The sequence below is a fragment of the Mus caroli genome, unplaced genomic scaffold (genome assembly GCF_978045245.1).
Source record: "Mus caroli unplaced genomic scaffold, Mus_caroli_1 scaffold_20, whole genome shotgun sequence".
In the NCBI taxonomy this organism is placed as follows: Eukaryota; Metazoa; Chordata; class Mammalia; order Rodentia; family Muridae; genus Mus; species Mus caroli.
The window spans coordinates 48,023,052-48,043,012 of NW_028227275.1; the positions used below are offsets into that span (position 1 = coordinate 48,023,052).

At 36.3% G+C, this 19,961-nt stretch overlaps 1 protein-coding gene across 1 annotated transcript; it reads left to right on the forward strand.

The window, feature by feature from the left end:
• The first annotated feature begins 15,444 nt into the window (after positions 1-15,444).
• Positions 15,445-16,371, forward strand: LOC110285669 (olfactory receptor 5B2-like). The gene has a single exon (XM_021151999.2). The coding sequence runs from the start codon at positions 15,448-15,450 to the stop codon at positions 16,369-16,371; it is 924 nt and encodes a 307-aa protein (XP_021007658.2). The 5' UTR covers positions 15,445-15,447.
• Positions 16,372-19,961: the final 3,590 nt, after the last annotated feature.

Genomic DNA, 19,961 nt, shown 5'->3' on the forward strand with positions numbered 1-19,961 from the left:
TCCTGGACAGATGTCCTACAGGTATAAAGAGAATACCAAAGCCAGCCCAGGCTATTATACCCATCAAAACTCTCAATTACCATAGATGAAGAAAACAACATATTCCATGACAAAACCAAATTTACACATCTTTCCACAAATCCACCACTTTAAAGGATAATAGTACTTGCATACAGGAGACTCTAACAGTTTCTGCCACAACATGACAAATATAGAGGTAGATACTTGTAGCCAACAATTGGAATTAGAACAGGGTCCCAAATGGAGGAATTAGAGAATGGACTGAAGGAGCTGAAAGAGTTTGCAACTTAATAGGAAGAACAACAATATCAACCAACCAGAACCCCCAGAGTTCCCCAAGATTAAACCACCAACCAAAGAGTACACATGGAGGTACCCAAAGATCAAAACGCTTATGTAGCAGAGGATGGTATTGTCTGGCATCAATAGGAAGAAAATCCCTTTGCCCTATGAAGGCTCAATTCCCCATTGTAGGGGATTTCCAGGGCTCCAAGGTAGGAGTGGGTTGGTTGGAGGAAGAGCATCCTCAGAGAAGCAGGGGGATGGGGAATGGGAGAGGTGGGTTCCAGAGAGGAAACCAGAAAAGGGGATAACACTTGAAATGTAAATGCATAAAATATCCAATAAAAAAAGAAAAAAAAAGAACCATGAAGTTCTTGTCATACATATCTTTCACTTTCTTTGTTAGATCTCCACGAAGATACTATTTACTCTTTGGGAATATTGTGATGTCTGTGGTTTGCTTAATTTCTTTCTCAGCCTATTTATCCTTTGTGTAGAGAAAAGCTACTGATCAGATTGAGTTACTTTATATCCTGCTAAATTGATGATCTTGTTTATCAGGTATAGGAGTTCTGTGGTGGAAATCTTCATATTGATTCTGTCATATCATCCGAAAAAAAGTGAAATTTTGACTTCTTCCTTTCCAATCTGTATCATTTGAAGTCCATTTCTTGTCTAAATTTTCCAGCTAGAACTTTGAATACTATATTGAATAAAAAGGGCAAGAGGGAGTATCCCTTTCTTGTCCCTGGTTTTCGTGGGATTGCTTTGAGTTTCTTTCCATTTAATTTAATGTTGACTATTAGCTTGCTGTATATTGTTTTTATTATGTTTAGGTAGGGGTATTGAATTCATGATCATACAAACGAAAAGTACAATTGTATTTTGTTGAAAGGGTTTTTTTTGGTTGTTGTTATTTAGCATCTAATGAGATTATCATGTCAGTTCCCTTAGTTTGTTTATATAGTGTATTCACTTGGTGGATTTTCACATACTGGATCATCACTCTATCCCTGTGATGAAGCCTGCTTGCTCATGTCCAATGATCTTTTAGACTCATTTGCAAGAATTTTATTGAGTATTTTTGCATCTGTATTCATAAGTGAAATTGGATTTAAGTTATCTTTCTTTGATGTGTCTTTTGTGGTTTAGGTATCTGTGAAACTATGACTTCATAGAATGAATTAAGTTAAATTCCTTCTGTTTTTATTTATAGTTGAGAAGTATTAATATTAGGTCTTCCTTGAAGTAATTACAGAATTTTTCACTAAGATGAGCATTTTTTATTATTTTATGCATTTACATTCAAATGATATCCCCTTTCCAGGTATACCTCAAAAGAACCCCCCAACCCAAGCCCCTTCTTCCCCCTCCACTTTGCATCTGTGAGGTTGCTACTCCACCCACCTACTCATTCCTGCCTCACTGCTCCTCTGACATCCCCTAAGGAAAAAAATCAAGCCTTCACAGGACCAAGGGCCTCTACTCCCATTTATGTCAGATAAGGCCATCCCCTGCTACATGAGTTTAAGACCAAGGATCCTTCTGGTGATCAATGAGTGGATATTGTTATTGCTACAGGGTTGGAATCAATTTAAGCTCCTTCAGGACTTTCCCTAGGTCTTCCAGTGGGATCCCTGAGCTCAATCTGGTGGTTGGTTATATCTGCCTCTGTATTGGTCTGGTGATAGTAAACCTCCCAGGGAACAGTCATACCAGGCTCCTGTGAGCAAGCTCTTTATGGCATTGGCAATAGTGGTGGTGTATTATGTCTACAGATAGGATTTATCTCAAGATGGGTGGTCTCTGGTTGGCCTTTCCTTCAGTCTCTGTTCCAATTTTTCTCCCTGTCTTCCCTCTGAAGAGGAACATTTACAGAATAGAAATTTTGAGATGTTTGGTTGGCTCCTTGACTCAAAGTAGGGTTTACCTACTTACTGGAGGTGTTCACTGCAGGTTCTATCTCCCCTTTGTTGGGTATTGTGGGTGAAGGCAATGGTATTGTGTTCTGAGAGCCTCTTGTTTCCCTGGCATCCAGGATATTCTGGTGGCTTCTCTCATTCCCATTGCGCAGTGTTACATATTTCTATTCATTTACCTGACCTCTGTACTTCTCTTCTGTCCTTACCAATACTTGATATTGCCCGAACTTTTTTTCTTCCTCCTACTCACTCACTCCCAGACTCCTCCCTCCCTCTATCTCCTGGGATTATTTTGTTCCCTCTTCCATGTAAGATTGAAACATCTACACTTTAGTCTTCCTTCTTCATAAGCTCCTTATGGTTTGTGAGTTGTATCATGGGTATTCAGAGCTTTGGAGCTAATATCAACTTATTAGTAAGTACATAACATGTATGTGAGTTATTCTGTTTCTTTGTTATCTCATTAATGATAAAATTTTCTAGTTCCACACATTTGCTTGTGAATTCCCGAAGAAATTGTTTTTAATACCTGAGTAGTACTCCATTGTGTAAATGTACCACCAAGTCCAGCCATACTCTGTGGTGATCTGACAAAATTCATGGGTCTATTTTCAGGTCATTTGCTTCCTTTAGTTTTGTTGAAATATCTGCAGCTTGTTACAGTAGGATACCTGTGCTCTGAAGTTATGATATTGCTCTGGGTTTTGATGATTGTGTTTATATGCTGGCCTATAGAATGTGTTTTCCTTGGATGTTCTTGTACTTACAAACAATATGTATTGGGTGTGGGGCCTATCCTTTATGATCCTGTTTTGCATCCCTCTGTTAGGTAATCTCTATTTGGAAAATTGAACTCAGGTGGCAGGGCAAATCTACTAGCAGTTTGGTATGCCACTAAGTACACAGTGTGTTGGAATATGAGGCAGTATATTAGGGAGTTCATTATAATGGACTTATAGAGGTCAGTACCCTCTTCTGTATAGCTGTACATTCTCAAGAGGTATTATTGGGCAGTGTAGAGGGAGTGAATCTAAACACTATGGTTATACATCTACAGGTCTCATGAAGGTTGGGGAATATATTTCTGGACCACAGACTTCCAGGAAATAGAAGACAACTATGGGCAGCTAGCTTTGGTGTTGGGGAACAGAGCAAGTGTGCAGGGAGGGGATCTAACCTGAATTGTTCTGGTTAATCAGGTCTGATAAAGGGAAGTAGCCTAAGTTATGCTTTTATAAGAGAAGTTTAGAGTGATAGAATCTGAGATTGTTTTTGAAGTTGAAAACAGTTTTAAGTTAGTCAGAGAGAGACAGAGAGAGACAGAGAGACAGAGAGACAGATAATAAGAATTAAGAATAGTGGAAATAGATTATGATCTGTAATCTCAGAGCTAAATTGATAGAATTAGGGATAATCAGAGAGGTTGTGGCAAAAGAGCAAGACAGAGAAGCCGTCCATTGATGGTACTGTCAAGAGTTTTGGTAAGGTTAGAAATAGGGAGAAATGTTGTTCCTAAAAATTTTCCAGGACTCAAAGGACATAATCTTGTTTCTGCAAGTGTAAAGATGTGAAACTCTGCCAAGATCTGGGAGAGAGAATGCTGGAGATGAAAGAAGAACAATCTTCACGTGCAGATCAATATTTTTCATTGGGAACAGGAAGCACATAAGAAGATGCAGAAACTACTTCGCATAGAGAACATCCTTGATGGGACTACACAGGAACCATGTGTGGAGAAAATTGGATATCACTGAAAAGGAAAGCACTTTTTTTGTGCAAGAGAGAGAGAGAGAGAATAAGGCACAAAGACAGGCAAGGTGTTTAAAGTGATGTATTGCTGGTTTGGGATGAGAGAGAGTTCCAGGTGACTTATGGAGAGGAGAGTTGACCATTGGAAGGTAAAAACAGCAACCCTGGGCCTGCAGAAATTGAGGAGTGAGTAAAGTGTCAGATTGGCTATTGGAAAGGCAAGAACTATAAGGAGAAAATCATCTACATAGGGATGAAGGATGAAAATTGGAGAAGTTCATTAGCTAGAATGATGGGGGCTACGTTTAATCTCTGGAAAAAATGGAGTTCAGGTTTGTTGTCATGATTGGTGAGTATCAGGATTTGTCCAAGTAAAACAATAAGATGTTGAGAATGATACTCTAGAGGTATTTAGGAGTATTGTTGTCAAGGATAGTTAAAAGAAGAGTATAAGAGTTGGGCCCTAGGCTGGAGAGGGAAAAGAAAGTGTTAATGTCACAAATATGTAGGACTAGGGGAAAGTCCAGTTAGGTTTTCACTGACAAGATGAATATTTTATTGAAAAGACATGCAGTATATAATCAGTTTAGGTGAAAGAGTTTGAAAGATGGGTTAAGACATTTGAGCTGATTAAGGGAAGGGTTTATATGGGCTTTGAGATGTAGGAAGAGGGAATTTTGTGTATAATAGAGTTTTATGTGATGTAGGAAGGGAATGAGAGGTAATATCCCATAATATGGGGTTGATGAAAGCAGGACATAAAAGGTTCAATAACTTTAGATAGTGAGTGAGTACTCGAACATAGGGGGATGAAGGACACGAAAGTATGTAGGAGTGTCATGCAACCGGTTGACTATGTAGAAGAAAAGTGCATGTTAGTTTTGAAAATGATATTTCTTTATAATTAGAAAAGAGTGTAATAATTGCATGAGTAGAAAGATGGGAAAAGGAAAAATAATGGAAGGAGCAAGTTAAGGGTGGAATTTGAAGGGGTCATAAGGACTGGTCATGTGTTCTGACGATGGGTGAGGGTGTAAATGAGTGGGGTGTGGGACTGGTGTGACCTTAGGTAGGTCAGTCAATATAATCAGAGATCTAAACAGGGCAGGCATCTTCAAAGGAAGAGAAAGCTGTTGTAGTAAATTGGTAACCACAACCAGCAGGGTAAATGAAAGTGATATCTGGCAGACAAGGGAACGTTTGCCCAGAATTGTTGGTAGATCTTATGGAGTATCTTCCTAAGAAAGGAAAGGGATAAGCCTGTAAAGTGTTGAACAGGGAAGGAGAGGATGGGTATGGAGTGAGTGTTTATTGCAAAGCACAAAGGCCCAGAATCTGGCTTCAGAACAAGAGCTTGGGAAGAGAAAACCACTGGAATGGGACAGAGAAAGTTCATGGAGTTGTGCAGTGGGGCCATTGAACCTGTAGTCCAGGTTGGTTTTGAGTGTTGGTAGGTGGGGAATGTTGAAGGGATAGAAGGATAGGACACTGGTATTTAATTTCAGGAATGAGTCAGTGGCCAAAGAAGAGAAGAGACAATGGTGCCTAGCTTTAACAATGTAATCAAATTTAAAGTAGTTTTAAAAGTGGCAGTATTTCTTTGTTCACACCTAACTCCCAAATGAATGAGATTAAGGTTTAATTAGCTTACAATGTAATAATTGGGTAGTCATTGCTCTATTCTTATCCTCTAAGTTAATCTGGTTACCTCTGAGGAACAGTGCATGAGATACTTGAATTTTTCAATAGGCCTAGCTCTCTTGACTTCAGATGTTCTTCCATGATGTCTTTCTGGACCCCTTTCTTGCTGGAAATCCCCTCTCTCCTTCTCTCTCTCTCTGTCTCTGTCTCTCTGTCTCTGTCTCTCTGTCTCTGTCTCTCTGTCTCTGTCTCTCTCTGTCTCTCTCTGTCTCTCTCTCTCTCTCCTTAGTCAGTGTAATTGGAGTTACACCCTATTCTGTCTTCTGCCCAGACATTGTATGAATAGTTTTTATTGACATGTCAGAGGACAAAATGGAAAACAATGCTTACAGAAACTTGAAAAAAGAGATACTTGGAGTAAGCCTTACAATGGCATATCCTGATTGCAGCAAGATATGGCAGCAGAGAAATCATTGTATAAATAATACAACGATAATAGTTGCACAATGGACAAAAACATTATGCCTACATTCAAATGGATTAACAAAAATTAGAGAAGAGAGACGTGAAAGACCTATGTGCAATGCCTGGGCCTGCCTGAAAGCCCTTCAGTTGCCTCATGACTTTTAAAGTTAAGAGGGATGACTCATCATTGTACATCTTCTAGCCAGTAAACCATGCCACAGTCCTTAACCTGAGTGCATTATCAGGCAGAGAAGAAGAACAACAACAACCTGGTTGCACAAATCCTGTTTCAACTTTGTTTGTTTGTATGTTTGGTGTCTTTGTTATTCTATAGGGATGATAATTTTTTTTTGTTTTTATGACAGCTTTGATTCTTGTTTCAGTGTCTCAGAAGTAACCATTACATAAGACTCATGTGTGTCACAAAAAAGAGATATTGGTGTACTGTGGCCTGGTTGAGCTGAAGCTCTGACAATCAATTCAAATTCACAGGTTGCCAACAACAAAATGTGGCCTACATATATAGGCTGGTCAGAGTAAGCCTACAATCATGATTTTGGAGGTCCTTAACTACCTAAATCAAAATGCACTGATCATTTTGAAATATGTCCTGATTATAGTTTTACCTCTATACTCCTTACTGATCCTCTCCAGCTTGCCTCTCCTCCAAATCTACTCCCTTACTATCTCCCATTAGTAATGAACAGGATAGTAAGAGATAACATGGAAAATAAAATGTAGCAAGATAACACAAAACTTATCATAGTGAACTTGGAGAAGGCAAACTAATGAAAGGAAGAGTACCAAGTATGGACACAAGGATCAGAGATTCACTAGTTCTCAGAATCTGGACATACCATTGGAACACAAATCTAAAAGACTCGTGTGTGTGTGTGTGTGTGTGTGTGTGTGTGTTTGTGTTTATGTATGTGCTGTCTTTGTATGGATATATATTTCATTCTTCCATATGCACATATCAAGTTTAACTAGCCCTGCTTGCTGAAAATGCTATGATTTTTCAATTGTGTTTTCTGCACTCTATAGAAAATCAGATGCCATTATATATGAAAATTAAAGTTTGGGTCTTCAATTTGATTCCATTGATCATGTGTCAGTAGGACCAGGTGAAACCCTGTAATAGACTTATGATCTCTGCTCCAGTCTCTGAGTTCTCATAAACCTTGCATAGTAGTTTGAGATTTTTTTGGTTCTTCCAATGTCCTCCATTTCCTTTGACTTCTTCACCATTTTCTCTCCTATTTGAGGTTATTTCTGAAATCTGAGAGAAGGAATTTGTTGAAAAATTGCAATTAGGTTATGCTTCTCTGTATACTATATGGCTCTGGGTCTCTATCTTTTCCCATCTTCTATTGGAAGAAGCTTTCCTGATGATTACTGAAAATGACTAATATATATGAGTATGGGAGATTATCATTTGGAGTCATTTTATTGCTACTTTCTTTTCTCAATACCAGTAGTATTTGATTTTACCTTAGTTTTATTGTCTATCTAGTCTCTTGATTTTGATTGCCTGAACAGGATAGGATATGGGTTTCATCTAGTGGAGAGTACCTTCAATAAAAACAGACATAAGTTGACTACTTGTTCCAGTTCAGTGCTATCATTGACCTAGCACACTTTACAGGCAGGAACGACTGTATATCAATGTTTTGGTGTCTGGGTTCTTTACCATTTTCTGTAGTAGTCAATAGAATAACTTCTCTCAATAATAAGACTAGGATGTGTGAATGAAGACTCCACATAGACATCAGCTCAACTACTCCAGTGTCATTGAGTTATGTGGGTGTTGTTCTCAGCAATGGAGCTCTATTGTCAAATTGCAGAGAGCAACACATTGTCTTGTCAACAGCTGGAGATTTCCCCCCTAGGGCATCAGGGAGGGAACCATGTGACCACCTTAGTCAACAAGTCAATTGAGTTCAACCTAGTTTTGCTAATAGGACTCTTGTTAACTGACAAGATATAGCCGGTTAAGATTCTATACCCCATTATTAGGAAACCTCATTAAGATCATCATTATAAGTTTTAGGACGTTTCCAGAGCACTAGTTTCCATATACTTCAAATACTCCTCAATTATAGCTTTCGATCCTTGCATTGTTTCCATCTACCCCATTTTTCTTCCTTTCTGGACTTGATTCTCAAGTTTTTGTTCGCAATTAACCCCATATCACCCTTAAAATGTATTTCTTTACCCCCTTCCCGGGAAGTACATATGTACCCCATCACCAGAAACTTTTTATACAACTAACCTTTTGGGTCTAAGGCTTATAGCTTGTCTATCATTTTCTTCCCAACTAATAACTGCACAAAGTTATTTATTTGTCATGATGGTAGTGACTCATCATTTTGCTGTGTTCCTTGAATTTGTTTGCTACTATTAAATACAGTATGTTTCAATATATATTCCTAAGGGAAATTGATTCTAAATCTCTTTTTCATTGAGTCTTTATATATTTTTGGTATCAGGGAATCTGTGGCCTCATAAAATTAAATGAACACTATTTCTTCTGTTAATATTTAATAGATAATAGGTTATCTATCAGTTTTTTTTACCAAGTAATAACCACACAGAAGCAAATGCTTAGCATATTTATCATTATAGATATGGGTTACTTGACTCAGGATTATGTTTTTTCTAGTTCATCCATTTGCCTGAAAAATTTGTCATGTCATTTTTTTAAACAGTTGGCTCATACCTTATGGGGTAAATGTAGCACATTTTCTTTATCCATTCTTCTCTCTATGAATTTCAATGGTGTTTCCCATGTTTGGCTATTATGAATAAAGCATCATTGAATATGGTTGATAAAGTGTTCTTATTTTAGGATGGAGCCTCCTTTGAGTATATGCCCAAGGCTGTTATATTTAGGTCATGATGTAGAGCAATTCCATCATTTTGCAGACTTGTTTTCACTGTAGCTGTACAAACTTACACTACAACCAGGAATGGATGGGCTAGTCTTATTCAACATTATCAATGGCATAAGCTGTCATTTGTGGTATATATGTTAGTTATTCTGAAATGTGCAAGATTGAATATCAAAATAGTTTTGGTGTACAGTTCTTTGATGGTAAGGATATTAAACTTTATTTAAAAAAAAAAGTGTTTCTCACCCATTAGGGTCTTTCTATTGAGAATTCTCTACTTAGATCTGTATCCCATTTTTAATTAGATTATTTGTATTTTGAGCTCTTCATATATTTGAGATAGTACTCCTCTACTGGATGTCAATTTAGGAAAAATCTCTTGCTATTCTGTGTACTGCTACTTTGTTGTAATGATGAGTTCACAAGGTCCCATTTACTAATTGTTCATCTTTGTGCTTGGATTATCAGTGGTGTATTTATGAATATTCTCCTGTTCCAATGAATCAAGAATATTCTCCACTTTCTTTTCTATTTTGTTCAGTGTATCTTCTTTTGTGCTGTCTTTGTATGGATATATATTTCATTCTTCCATATGCACATATCAAGTTTAACTAGCCCTGCTTGCTGAAAATGCTATGATTTTTCAATTGTGTTTTCTGCACTCTATAGAAAATCAGATGCCATTATATATGAAAATTAAAGTTTGGGTCTTCAATTTGATTCCATTGTTCATGTGTCAGTATTTGTGCCAATATCATACAGTTTTATCATTATACTTCATTATTACAGCATACAAACATGAAGAGTGAAATGTTTATAAGTTATTTCACTACTCATGAATGTTTTAGCTATCCTGGAATATTCCCATATGAAGATAACAATTTTCCTTACAAGAAATATAAGGAATTGTTTTGGAGTGTTGGTGATTATTGCATTATATCTGGAAATTGCTTTTGGTATGATGGGCCTTTTTAGAAGTTAACCCTACCAACTTATGAGCATGGAAGGTCTTCATGATACCTTCTGTAATTTCTACTTTTAAAGATGGGAGTTTTTATCATAGAAGGATTTGACTGGCTTTTTCAATATTAACCAAGGATATTTTTTATAGTATTTGAGGCTATTGTGAAAGGTATTGAGTTCCTTATTTATTTCTTACCCCATTTGATGTTTCTATATGGGAAGGCTATTGATTTTTGAAAGTTAATTTTTGTGTTTACCACCTGTAGGTATTCTGTTAGTGTTGCATAAATATACTATCAATTCTGCAAGCAAAGAAATGTTGACTTCTTTCTTTCCAAATTTTATCCCTTTTATCTGCTTCAATTTTTTAATCTTAACTGAAAATTTAATTATGGTACTGAATCTCTCTCTCTCTCTCTCTCTCTCTATATATATATATATATGTGTGTGTGTGTGTGTGTGTGTGTGTGTGTGTATGTGTGTGTGTGTGTGTGTGTGTGTGTATACCCAAAAAGTTAATAACCTTGTCTTATTTCCAAGCTTCTACTGGAATCAATTTGAATTTCTCTTCATATGCATTGATGTAGGCTATTGGCCTGCTCTAAACTGTCTTTATTCTGTTGAAATATGTCATTTTATTCCTAATATTTCCAAGAATTGTATCAAGAAAAATGGTTGGATTTTCACAAAGGCCCTTTGAGCACGTAATGACATTGTTGTGTGTTTTTTATCCATTTGTTTATATAGTGTATTTCCTAATTTTTTTTTATATTGAACAAACCAGACATCTCAGGAATAAAGCCTATGTGATAATACTGTCTCATCAATTTTATTCCTTAAATTTGTTTGCTAGTATTAAATAGAGTGTGTTTGAATATATATTCATAAGGGAAATTCATTCTAAATTTATTTTTCATTGAGCCTTTACATATTTTGGGTATCAGGAAAACTGTGGTCTAATGAAATTAATTGGACACTATTTCTTCTGTTTATATTTGGTGAAATAATGAAAAGAATATTTTTGTTAGCTTTTCTTCATATTTTTGATAGATTTCTGGGCTAAAATCATCTGACTCTTGGTTTTTGTACTTGTGGAACCTATAATGTTTGCTTCTGCTTCTCTAGGTGTTATAGGTTTGCTTAAATTGCCTGTTTGTTGTCTTATATTAGTAGCTAAATAAGATATTTTCTTTTCCCAATTTTATTAAATATAAATTATTTTCTCATATACTATACATATCCCCATCCCTTCACTATTCCCATTACCTTCCTACCTTCGCTTCCATACATATCCCCATCCCTCCACTATTCCCATTACCTTCCTACCTTCGCTTCCATCTGGATCCACTCTGCTCCTGGCTCTCATTTGAAAAGAAGAGATTTCTAATAGATAATGACAAAACACAGCAAAGTAAAACATAATAGAGACAACCAGAAGTAATCATATATGAGTTGGAAAACGACAAGCAAACAGGAAAATAAAAGATTCCCAAAAGCAGGTACAAGAACAAAAACATCGACTCTTCATATATTAAGAATTTCCATAGAGGTATTAAAACTGAAAACTATATTATATATGCAGAGGGCATAATATACTCTGTGATTGCTGCTTCAGTCTCTGTGATTTCATAAAAGCTTGTTTTGCTCAGTGGGTTTAGAGGGCATCATTTGGTGTTGTAGTTCGTCTCTGTCTCTTCAACTCCTTCTGCATATCTATCCAAGGAGTTCCCTGAGCTCTGAGTGAAGGAACTAAATAGACAAATATCATTCAGATATATGGATTCCAAAGTCAATTTTTGTGTGTAATATATGTCTATGGGCCTATGTAATGTCCCTAATTGCTGAAGTACAAAGCTTCTCCAGTGGTAGCTAAATAAAGCGTGTGTGTGTGTGTGTGTGTGTGTGTGTGTGTGTGTGATTAACTGAGAATATTATTAAGAGTTTTGTTATTATAATGGTTTTAATTATATAGAAGAGTTGTATATGCTTTACCTAAGGTTGTTGGGATATCTATTCTCTGATTTTTGCATAGAATCAGTGTCAAGTACGGGTTCCATCTCTTGGAACTTAAGATAATTCAGCCATAAATTGTGTATATTTATGAGTTGTTTAAGTATGGATGTGATATGTTTTATATAATATCTGAAAAAAAATATATATGGATATAATGTATATTGAGCATATCTATCAATACCTCACCTCAAAGTTCCATCTCCTCCCAGTGTCTCTCATCTTGTCTCCCAACTTCATGAACTACTTATTCCACAATCATTAATAACCCTGTGAGTTCAATTAAAACTTCCCATAGGCAAATTATTGCCTGCAGTTTTAATTGCTTCCTCCCTAGAAAGGAGAATAGGAGTTAGAAGAATTACTGTGAAAGAAATCTCCAGAGGTGTATAAGTCTTCCTAGATTTTCTGGTTCCTAATGCATAAGCTACTTAAATAGTATTATGCTTTGAGTATTGTTTCAGAAGAGTATATCTATGCATTTGAATGGCATTTGCAGTTATCACCTTCATGAACACAATTGGACTAAAGATCTTCTGTTAATCTTCATGAATGTTTATGAAAAATCATTTGCGGGTAAATGCTATATTGACATATTTATTTGTATGATGTCATGTAGACATTGTTTTTTTAAGGCACAAGGAATAAAATTTATGAGATATTCAATCTTCTCATTTTTCTTTTTGTAGGTAAGGCAAATGTGTAACCCATCCTTGAGAGAGAAAGAATTTAGTTACAAAAGTCAAAGCTCATTATCTCTATTTCCTCAGATTTCCATGCTTTAGAGAACATGAAAGTATTAGTGCACTCCCTGAGGAAGAACTGTGTAACCAGCATTCTGAGGTTTACTTGATTATGTCATATTCACAATATTGGTTTTACTCTCTTCTTCCAAAGAATTGGTGGCTCTTCATGTATATTAAATAAACATTCTCAGTAAGAAAGTAAGTGGGGTAGAAATGCCCATTGTGATATATTTTAAGGGAAAAGGGGATCATAGAAATTTTTTCTAAAACAAAGACTGAAGGAAGTTTATGATATAAATGCAAAAATTTCTATTTTAGGAAGCTTAGGTGTTCTATTAACACAGTAGTTAACACAACAAAAAACAAAACAGAACAACAAAAAAAATTCAAGATATTCTGAATCACTGTGAATAATTTACTAATCTTATTATTGGTTATGAAGGAGCATAGAGAAAAGAAGTAGAGTAAAATTCACAATCATATATCGATTTTAACATTTTTACTATAATTATAGAGAGATGATCATTACATATTTTGAAAATAATGAGTTTAATATTGGTAAAAGGATTAAAATGCTCTGAATGTTTTTCATGACAAAATATAACTTTATACTATGTTGTATTGTTTTAATTTCCAAGTTTTATCAATGATAACATAACAAGTATTACTAAAAATAACAGAAAATTATTCAACATGTGTAAATTCCTTGTTAATTGTGGATAATATTTTCTGAAAATAGTCTCTATAATAATAGTTTGTAACCTAAAATTTCTAGGCTATCAAGAGACTTGGGGTAGGTAATAATCATTTTTAAAGAAAATATTATATCAAAAGCTTCAATACAAATAAAAACATGTTTCATGTTGCAACCATTCTGAAAGCATTCACAGGAAGATAGCTTCAACCTAGGATTTAATGACTAGACTAAGTGATGGTTTCTGTATTCAAGAAAACAAAACCAATGCAAAGAGTGAATATTATTGCTGTTTGACAGCCATAAAATGCCAAATATTTTCACATGGGTAAGAGATCTGTATACAGATCCTATAAATGTCCAATTTTATTTGGTCTTATTGGTGATTTTACTATGGTGTGACAGTATGAAGGAAAGAATAATTTAAAGGAAATGGGCTCTAGCGAAATAAACATATGGGTTTGATGTAAGAAGATGAGGAAGACTGGATCACAGGGAATTGAAGGATGACAATCACTGTGTTCAGAAAAATAGGGACATGCTGGACAGCATAATCACTCAGTGACATAATTGAGGAAGGTAAGGGAAAATAAGGAAGAAAGAATGAGGATTACCTGTAGCTGAAGGACCTATACCTAGCAACCACTAAATTACATTAGAACAGAAAACAGACGACTCTTCAATTAAAATATAACATGAATGGTAACACTCACTGGATTTCTTACAATAACATTGTATTGTCTTTTTTAGGATCTTGTAATCTACTAGCAATAATACCTCAAAATTGACTTCTTCCCTGGTTTATGTTTCTGATGTCAGGGAAGATAGCTCCGGATTAGTGAATCCTAAATAGTGAGTAGACCAAAACATGGTATGTGCTAGAGATTATGATTATCTGCCTGCAACTTTCATAACTACATCTGCCTGAAGATATTGACATTACCCAGTTATTCCACTACATCGACTGCAGCATATGCTATACCTGTTACCTCGGTATACAATATTTCCTGTTCATCTCTTACTTACATTAATAAAATACTTTAGAGGTAAACTCAGAAGGAAGTTTAAAGACAAGTTAGAATTTTAGAGAAAAATAAAAACAGAGTCAAACTATCATTCTAGCAGCTCTTGATAGGACATGGAGAAAAGAGAGAAAGTCATGCTTTTGGAGTTATATCCAAAGAAAAAAATCTGCTACATTAAGCACAAATGGTTTTTAGGCTGAATGAAAAGGTGGAGGGATTCAGGAAAAAAATGATAAATCCCAGAGTTTCTGATAATGTCTGCTTTGAGAAGTATTCAAAATATAGATACAAATAAAGGGGAAATGTGCTTATTTCCAAGACATAGTACTTATTTTAGAGGGCATCCTCTTCCAGGACCTTCTTTTCAAGAAAAAAATTAAACAAGTAGCATATGCTTAGAAACAGAAATAAATCTCGGGAATTAAAGTAATGTTGAGTTTATGTAATTATAATTTATCTTATCTCCAATTGAATTGAAATTCTGCTTAGACTCTCATATTTGAGAATCTAATATGAGATTAAATAAAATCAAAAACCGAAGGCAATGACTTGATTTTATACTTAAAATGTGAATAAATTTCTCAATCTCTTCACCTCCATAACTTAAATGAAATCAATCACCAAATTCTGGTATAATTAATAGTATACATGGAATGACATATAAAGTTCCTGTCTAGAAAAGCCTTTGGAAATTGGCAGGAGAACATGTGAGCTTTTGTTGAGCTCAGAAATGAATTGGGAAACCATCAAACATCACTTTTGTCAAGTTGTTAAATATTCTCACTATATATAATAAATGTTAAAATTATATATGTAATCTATTAATAATCTTTAAATTATAGCAGATGTACCCTCTATATTTACAACATCAAATATGATTTGGCGAAAGAACTATTGTAGACAATTGCAAAGTACAGAATTTTGCTCAACCAAGTCATATGTTTGCACATATTTTTTCTATTTTCATTCACCTTCTGTATCATCATGTTTCTTTTTTCCAATGTCTATGAACAATTGACACTTTTAAATGTAACAGTGATGGAGAACAATACCGAAGTGACACACTTTCTCCTGCTTGGACTCACAGATAACCCAGAATTACAGCTTCCCCTCTTCATGATACTTCTAATCATCTACACCATCACCCTGGTAGGAAATCTGGGGATAATTCTGCTGATTTTGCTGGACTCCTGTCTCCACACTCCCATGTACTTTTTTCTAGGTAATCTGTCCTTGGTTGATTTTTGTTACTCCTCTGATGTCACACCCAAAGTCATGAGTGGGCTCCTAAAAGGAGACAAGGTCATATCCTATAATGGGTGTGCTGCTCAGATGTTCTTTTTTGTAGCCTTTGTTACCGTGGAAAATTTCCTGTTGGCCTCAATGGCCTATGATCGTTATGCAGCAGTGTGTAAGCCCTTGCACTATGCCACCACTATGACTTCAGGTGTGTGTATGTGTCTTTCTATAGGTTCCTATACCTGTGGTTTCCTGATTGCCTCCATCCACATTGGGGACACATTCAGTCTTTCTTTCTGTAGGTCTAATGTGGTCCATCACTTCTTTTGTGATATTCCAGCAGTCATGATTCTCTCTTGCTCTGATAGACATGTTAGTGAGCTGGTTCTTTTTTATGTAGGGAGCTTCAGTATATTTTTTGCTATCTTAGTTATTTGTATATCCTACATATTCATTTTTATCACAATCTTTAAAATGCACTCAGATGCTGGATATGGAAAGGCTGTATCCACTTGTGCCGCACATTTCACTGCAGTGTCTATTTTCTATGGGACTGGCATATTCATGTATTTGCAGCCCAGCTCCAGTCACTCCATGGACACTGACAAAATCACATCTGTGTTCTACACCATGATCATCCCTATGCTGAACCCTCTGGTCTACAGCATGAGGAACAAAGAAGTCAAGCATGCATTCACAAACGTTTTTCACAAAGCAAAATAGCCTTAATGAATTATTTTCAATGTTGTAGAGTTAATAATACTCATCATTTTTTCTGCCACTTGCAATTAAATTCTAGAAGGGATTCTCATATTTCTGCATGTCAAAAGCATAAAAGTATAGAAAAAGGATTATACTGAATTCAGGAGCTTATTCGAATTTTTTTTCCTTTTAAAAATACTCCTGTGAAAATTATGTATATATTGTTTTAGTGGATACTTTGTTAAATGTTTTCATACAGTCAAGAAAATGTAGAAAAGGATTTTCAAAACTGAGCATGTGTCTATATATTCAATATTAATGGACATCTCCAAAGAAGGTTTAATTGTTATGCTGACACACTCTGACCATTTTCATCTTGTTTGAATAATGTTTTTATTATTGCATTGATTGTTCAGTGGTAAATTGTAGAGCCTGTTTTTCCTATTATAGGATATGAGTACTCAATTATTACCTTTGTTATAAGACATTGTAGCACAGCCCATAAAAGAATGCTGGGATTTTACATGATTTTTTTTATGGGTGATTAGATCACAATGATACAATCTGCTGTTTATGCTTTGAAGCTAGGCACTTTTCAATAAAGTCTTACCCTGCAAACAGACTGTTTATACAAGAATGTGATGACTTTGAGTTTAATTTTTAAGTAATGTGAAATAAATTATCTGGACACTATTTGACATGAAATTTCTGCAGGGATAGACATAACAGGAACAAAAGATAATGTTATGGAGTTTAGGTATAAAAAAATTAATTTTGGTGTACATTTGAAACTTTCTGGTTGGTCAAGGGGAATCCTAAGACCAGAGAAATGCGTGAGGACCAAGAATGTGGGAGATATCCCACACTCAAGAAGAAACAGTTGGGGAAGTATATAATATTCATTGACCAGAGTACTTAAATGTTATTCAGTTGACCTGTGAGAGGTGGATTTATTTTGATTTCCTAAAGCTTTTAATTTTCTTAATGTTCATTCTTTTACTTTTCTTTGGTGAAATTGTTTCATTTAGTTACATACCAAATGGTACCCCTTCCTTGTCCGTCCTCCAAGAGTTCTTCACCGAATTCCCTCTTTTCTTTGAGAGCGTGTTCCCCACCCCATGACCAACTTACCCACCCCCCATCCACTCACCCACGCTTCAGCACACCCCTTCCTACAACACTCTCCCCAGAGTCTTCAATTCTCTACAGTATTAGGTGTATTCTCTGCCACTGGGGCCAGAAAAGGCAACCTTTGCTACATAGGTGCCAGGGGCCACAGACCAGCTGATGTATGCTCATATGTTGGTGGTTTAGTCTGTGGGTACACTGAGGGTTCCAGGTTAGTTGACAGTGCTGGTATTCCTATGGGGTTTCCATCCCCTACATTCCTTCCCCTAACTCTTCCATAGTGGTTCCTGACCTCAATCCCACATTTGGCTGTAGGTATATGCATCTGTCTCAGTCATTTGCTGGTAGAGTTTCTCAGAGAACAGCCATGCCTGCAAGCAAAATATGGCATTGCTAATATGGTCACGGTTTGGTAATCACCCTTTGATTAAATTCCAGGTTGGGCTTGTCACTGGATGGCCTTATCTTCAATCTCTGCTCTATTATTATCCTTTATTTCTCTTAGGAACAATTCTGGGTTAAAAAATTTGAAAGTCGTTTGGTGAACCTATTTCTCCACCTGGGACCCTGTCTGTCTACAGGAAGTAGTCTCTTTAGGTTTCATCTCCACACTGTTGGGCATTTGCACTAATGTCACTTTCATTGGTTCCTGTGATCCTCTCATATTCCAGTTCTCTGGGACTTTCTAGAGGCCCTCCCCCCCCCAAACCTTACTCCCACCAGGTGAATATTTACATCCATTGTACTAACCCTTTGAACTTATCTCCTGTCTCTATCCATAACTGGTCTCTCCCACTCCTCTACTCTTCTCTCCCACACAGGTCCCTCCCTCCCTCTGTCTCTTGTGGTTATTTTCTTACCCCTTCTATTTGGTATTGAAGCATGAACATTTAGGCATTACTTCTTGTTGAAGTTCTTTTTTTTTTTTTTTCTTTCTCTTAACTGCTTTTTATTTTTTTTATTTTTTTTTAATATTTTTATTACATATTTTCCTCAATTACATTTCCAATACTATCCCAAAAGTCCCCCTTAGCGCCCCCCACTTCCCTACCCACCCATTCCCATTCTTTTGGCCCTGGCATTCCCCTATATTGGGGCATATAAAGTTTGCAAGTCCAATGGGCCTCTCTTTCCATTGATGGCCGACTAGGCCATCTTTCGATACATATGCAGCTAGAGACAAGAGCTCCAGGGTTCTGGTTAGTACATCATGTTGTTCCAACAATAGGGTTGCAGATCCCTTTAGCTCCTTGGGTACTTTCTCTAGCTTCTCCATTGGGAACCCTGTGATACATCCAATAGCTGACTGTGAACATCCACTCCTGTGTTTGCTAGGCCCCGGCATCGTCTCACAAGAGACAGCTATATTTGGGTCCTTTCAGCAAAATCTTGCTAGTGTATGCAATGGTGTCAGCGTTTAGAAGCTGATTATGGGATGGATCCCTGGATACAGCAGTCTCTAAATGGCCCATCCTTTCATCACAGCTACGAACTTTGTCTCTGTAACTCCTTCCCTGGGTGTTTTGTTCCCAATTCTAAGAAGGTGCACAGTGTCCACACTTTGGTCTTCATTCTTCTTGAGTTTCATGCGTTTATCAAATTGTATCTTATATCTTGGGTATCCTAAGTTTTGGGCTAATATCCACTTATCAATGAATACATATTGTGTGAGTTCTTTTGTGATTGTGTTACTTCACTCAAGATGATTGGCAGGATCAACATTGTAAAAATGGCTATCTTGCCAAAAGCAATCTACAGATTCAATGCAATCCCCATCAAAATTCCAAATCAATTCTTCAACGAATTAGAAAGTGCAATCTGCAAATTCATCTGGAATAACAAAAAACCTAGGATAGCAAAAACTCTTCTCAAGGATAAAAGAACCTCTGGTGGAATCACCATGCCGGACCTAAAGCTCTACTACAGAGCAATTGTGATAAAAACTGCATGGTACTGGTATAGTGACAGACAAATAGACCAATGGAATAGAATTGAAGACCCAGAAATGAACCCACACACCTATGGTCACTTGATCTTCGACAAGGGAGCTAAAAACATCCAGTGGAAGAAAGACAGCATTTTCAACAAATGGTGCTGGCACAACTGGTTGTTAACATGTAGAAGAATGCGAATCGATCCATTCCTATCTCCTTGTACTAAGGTCAAGTCTAAGTGGATCAAGGAACTTCACATAAAACCAGAGACACTGAAACTTATAGAGGAGAAAGTGGGGAAAAGCCTTGAAGATATGGGCACAGGGGAAAAATTCCTGAATAGAACAGTAATGGCTTGTGCTGTAAGATCGAGAATTGACAAGTGGGACCTCATGAAACTACAAAGCTTCTGCAAGGCTAAAGACACCATCAATAAGACAAAAAAACCACCAACAGATTGGGAAAGGATCTTCACCTATCCTAAATCAGATAAGGGACTAATATCCAATATATATAAAGAACTCAAGAAGGTGGACTCCAGAAAGTCAA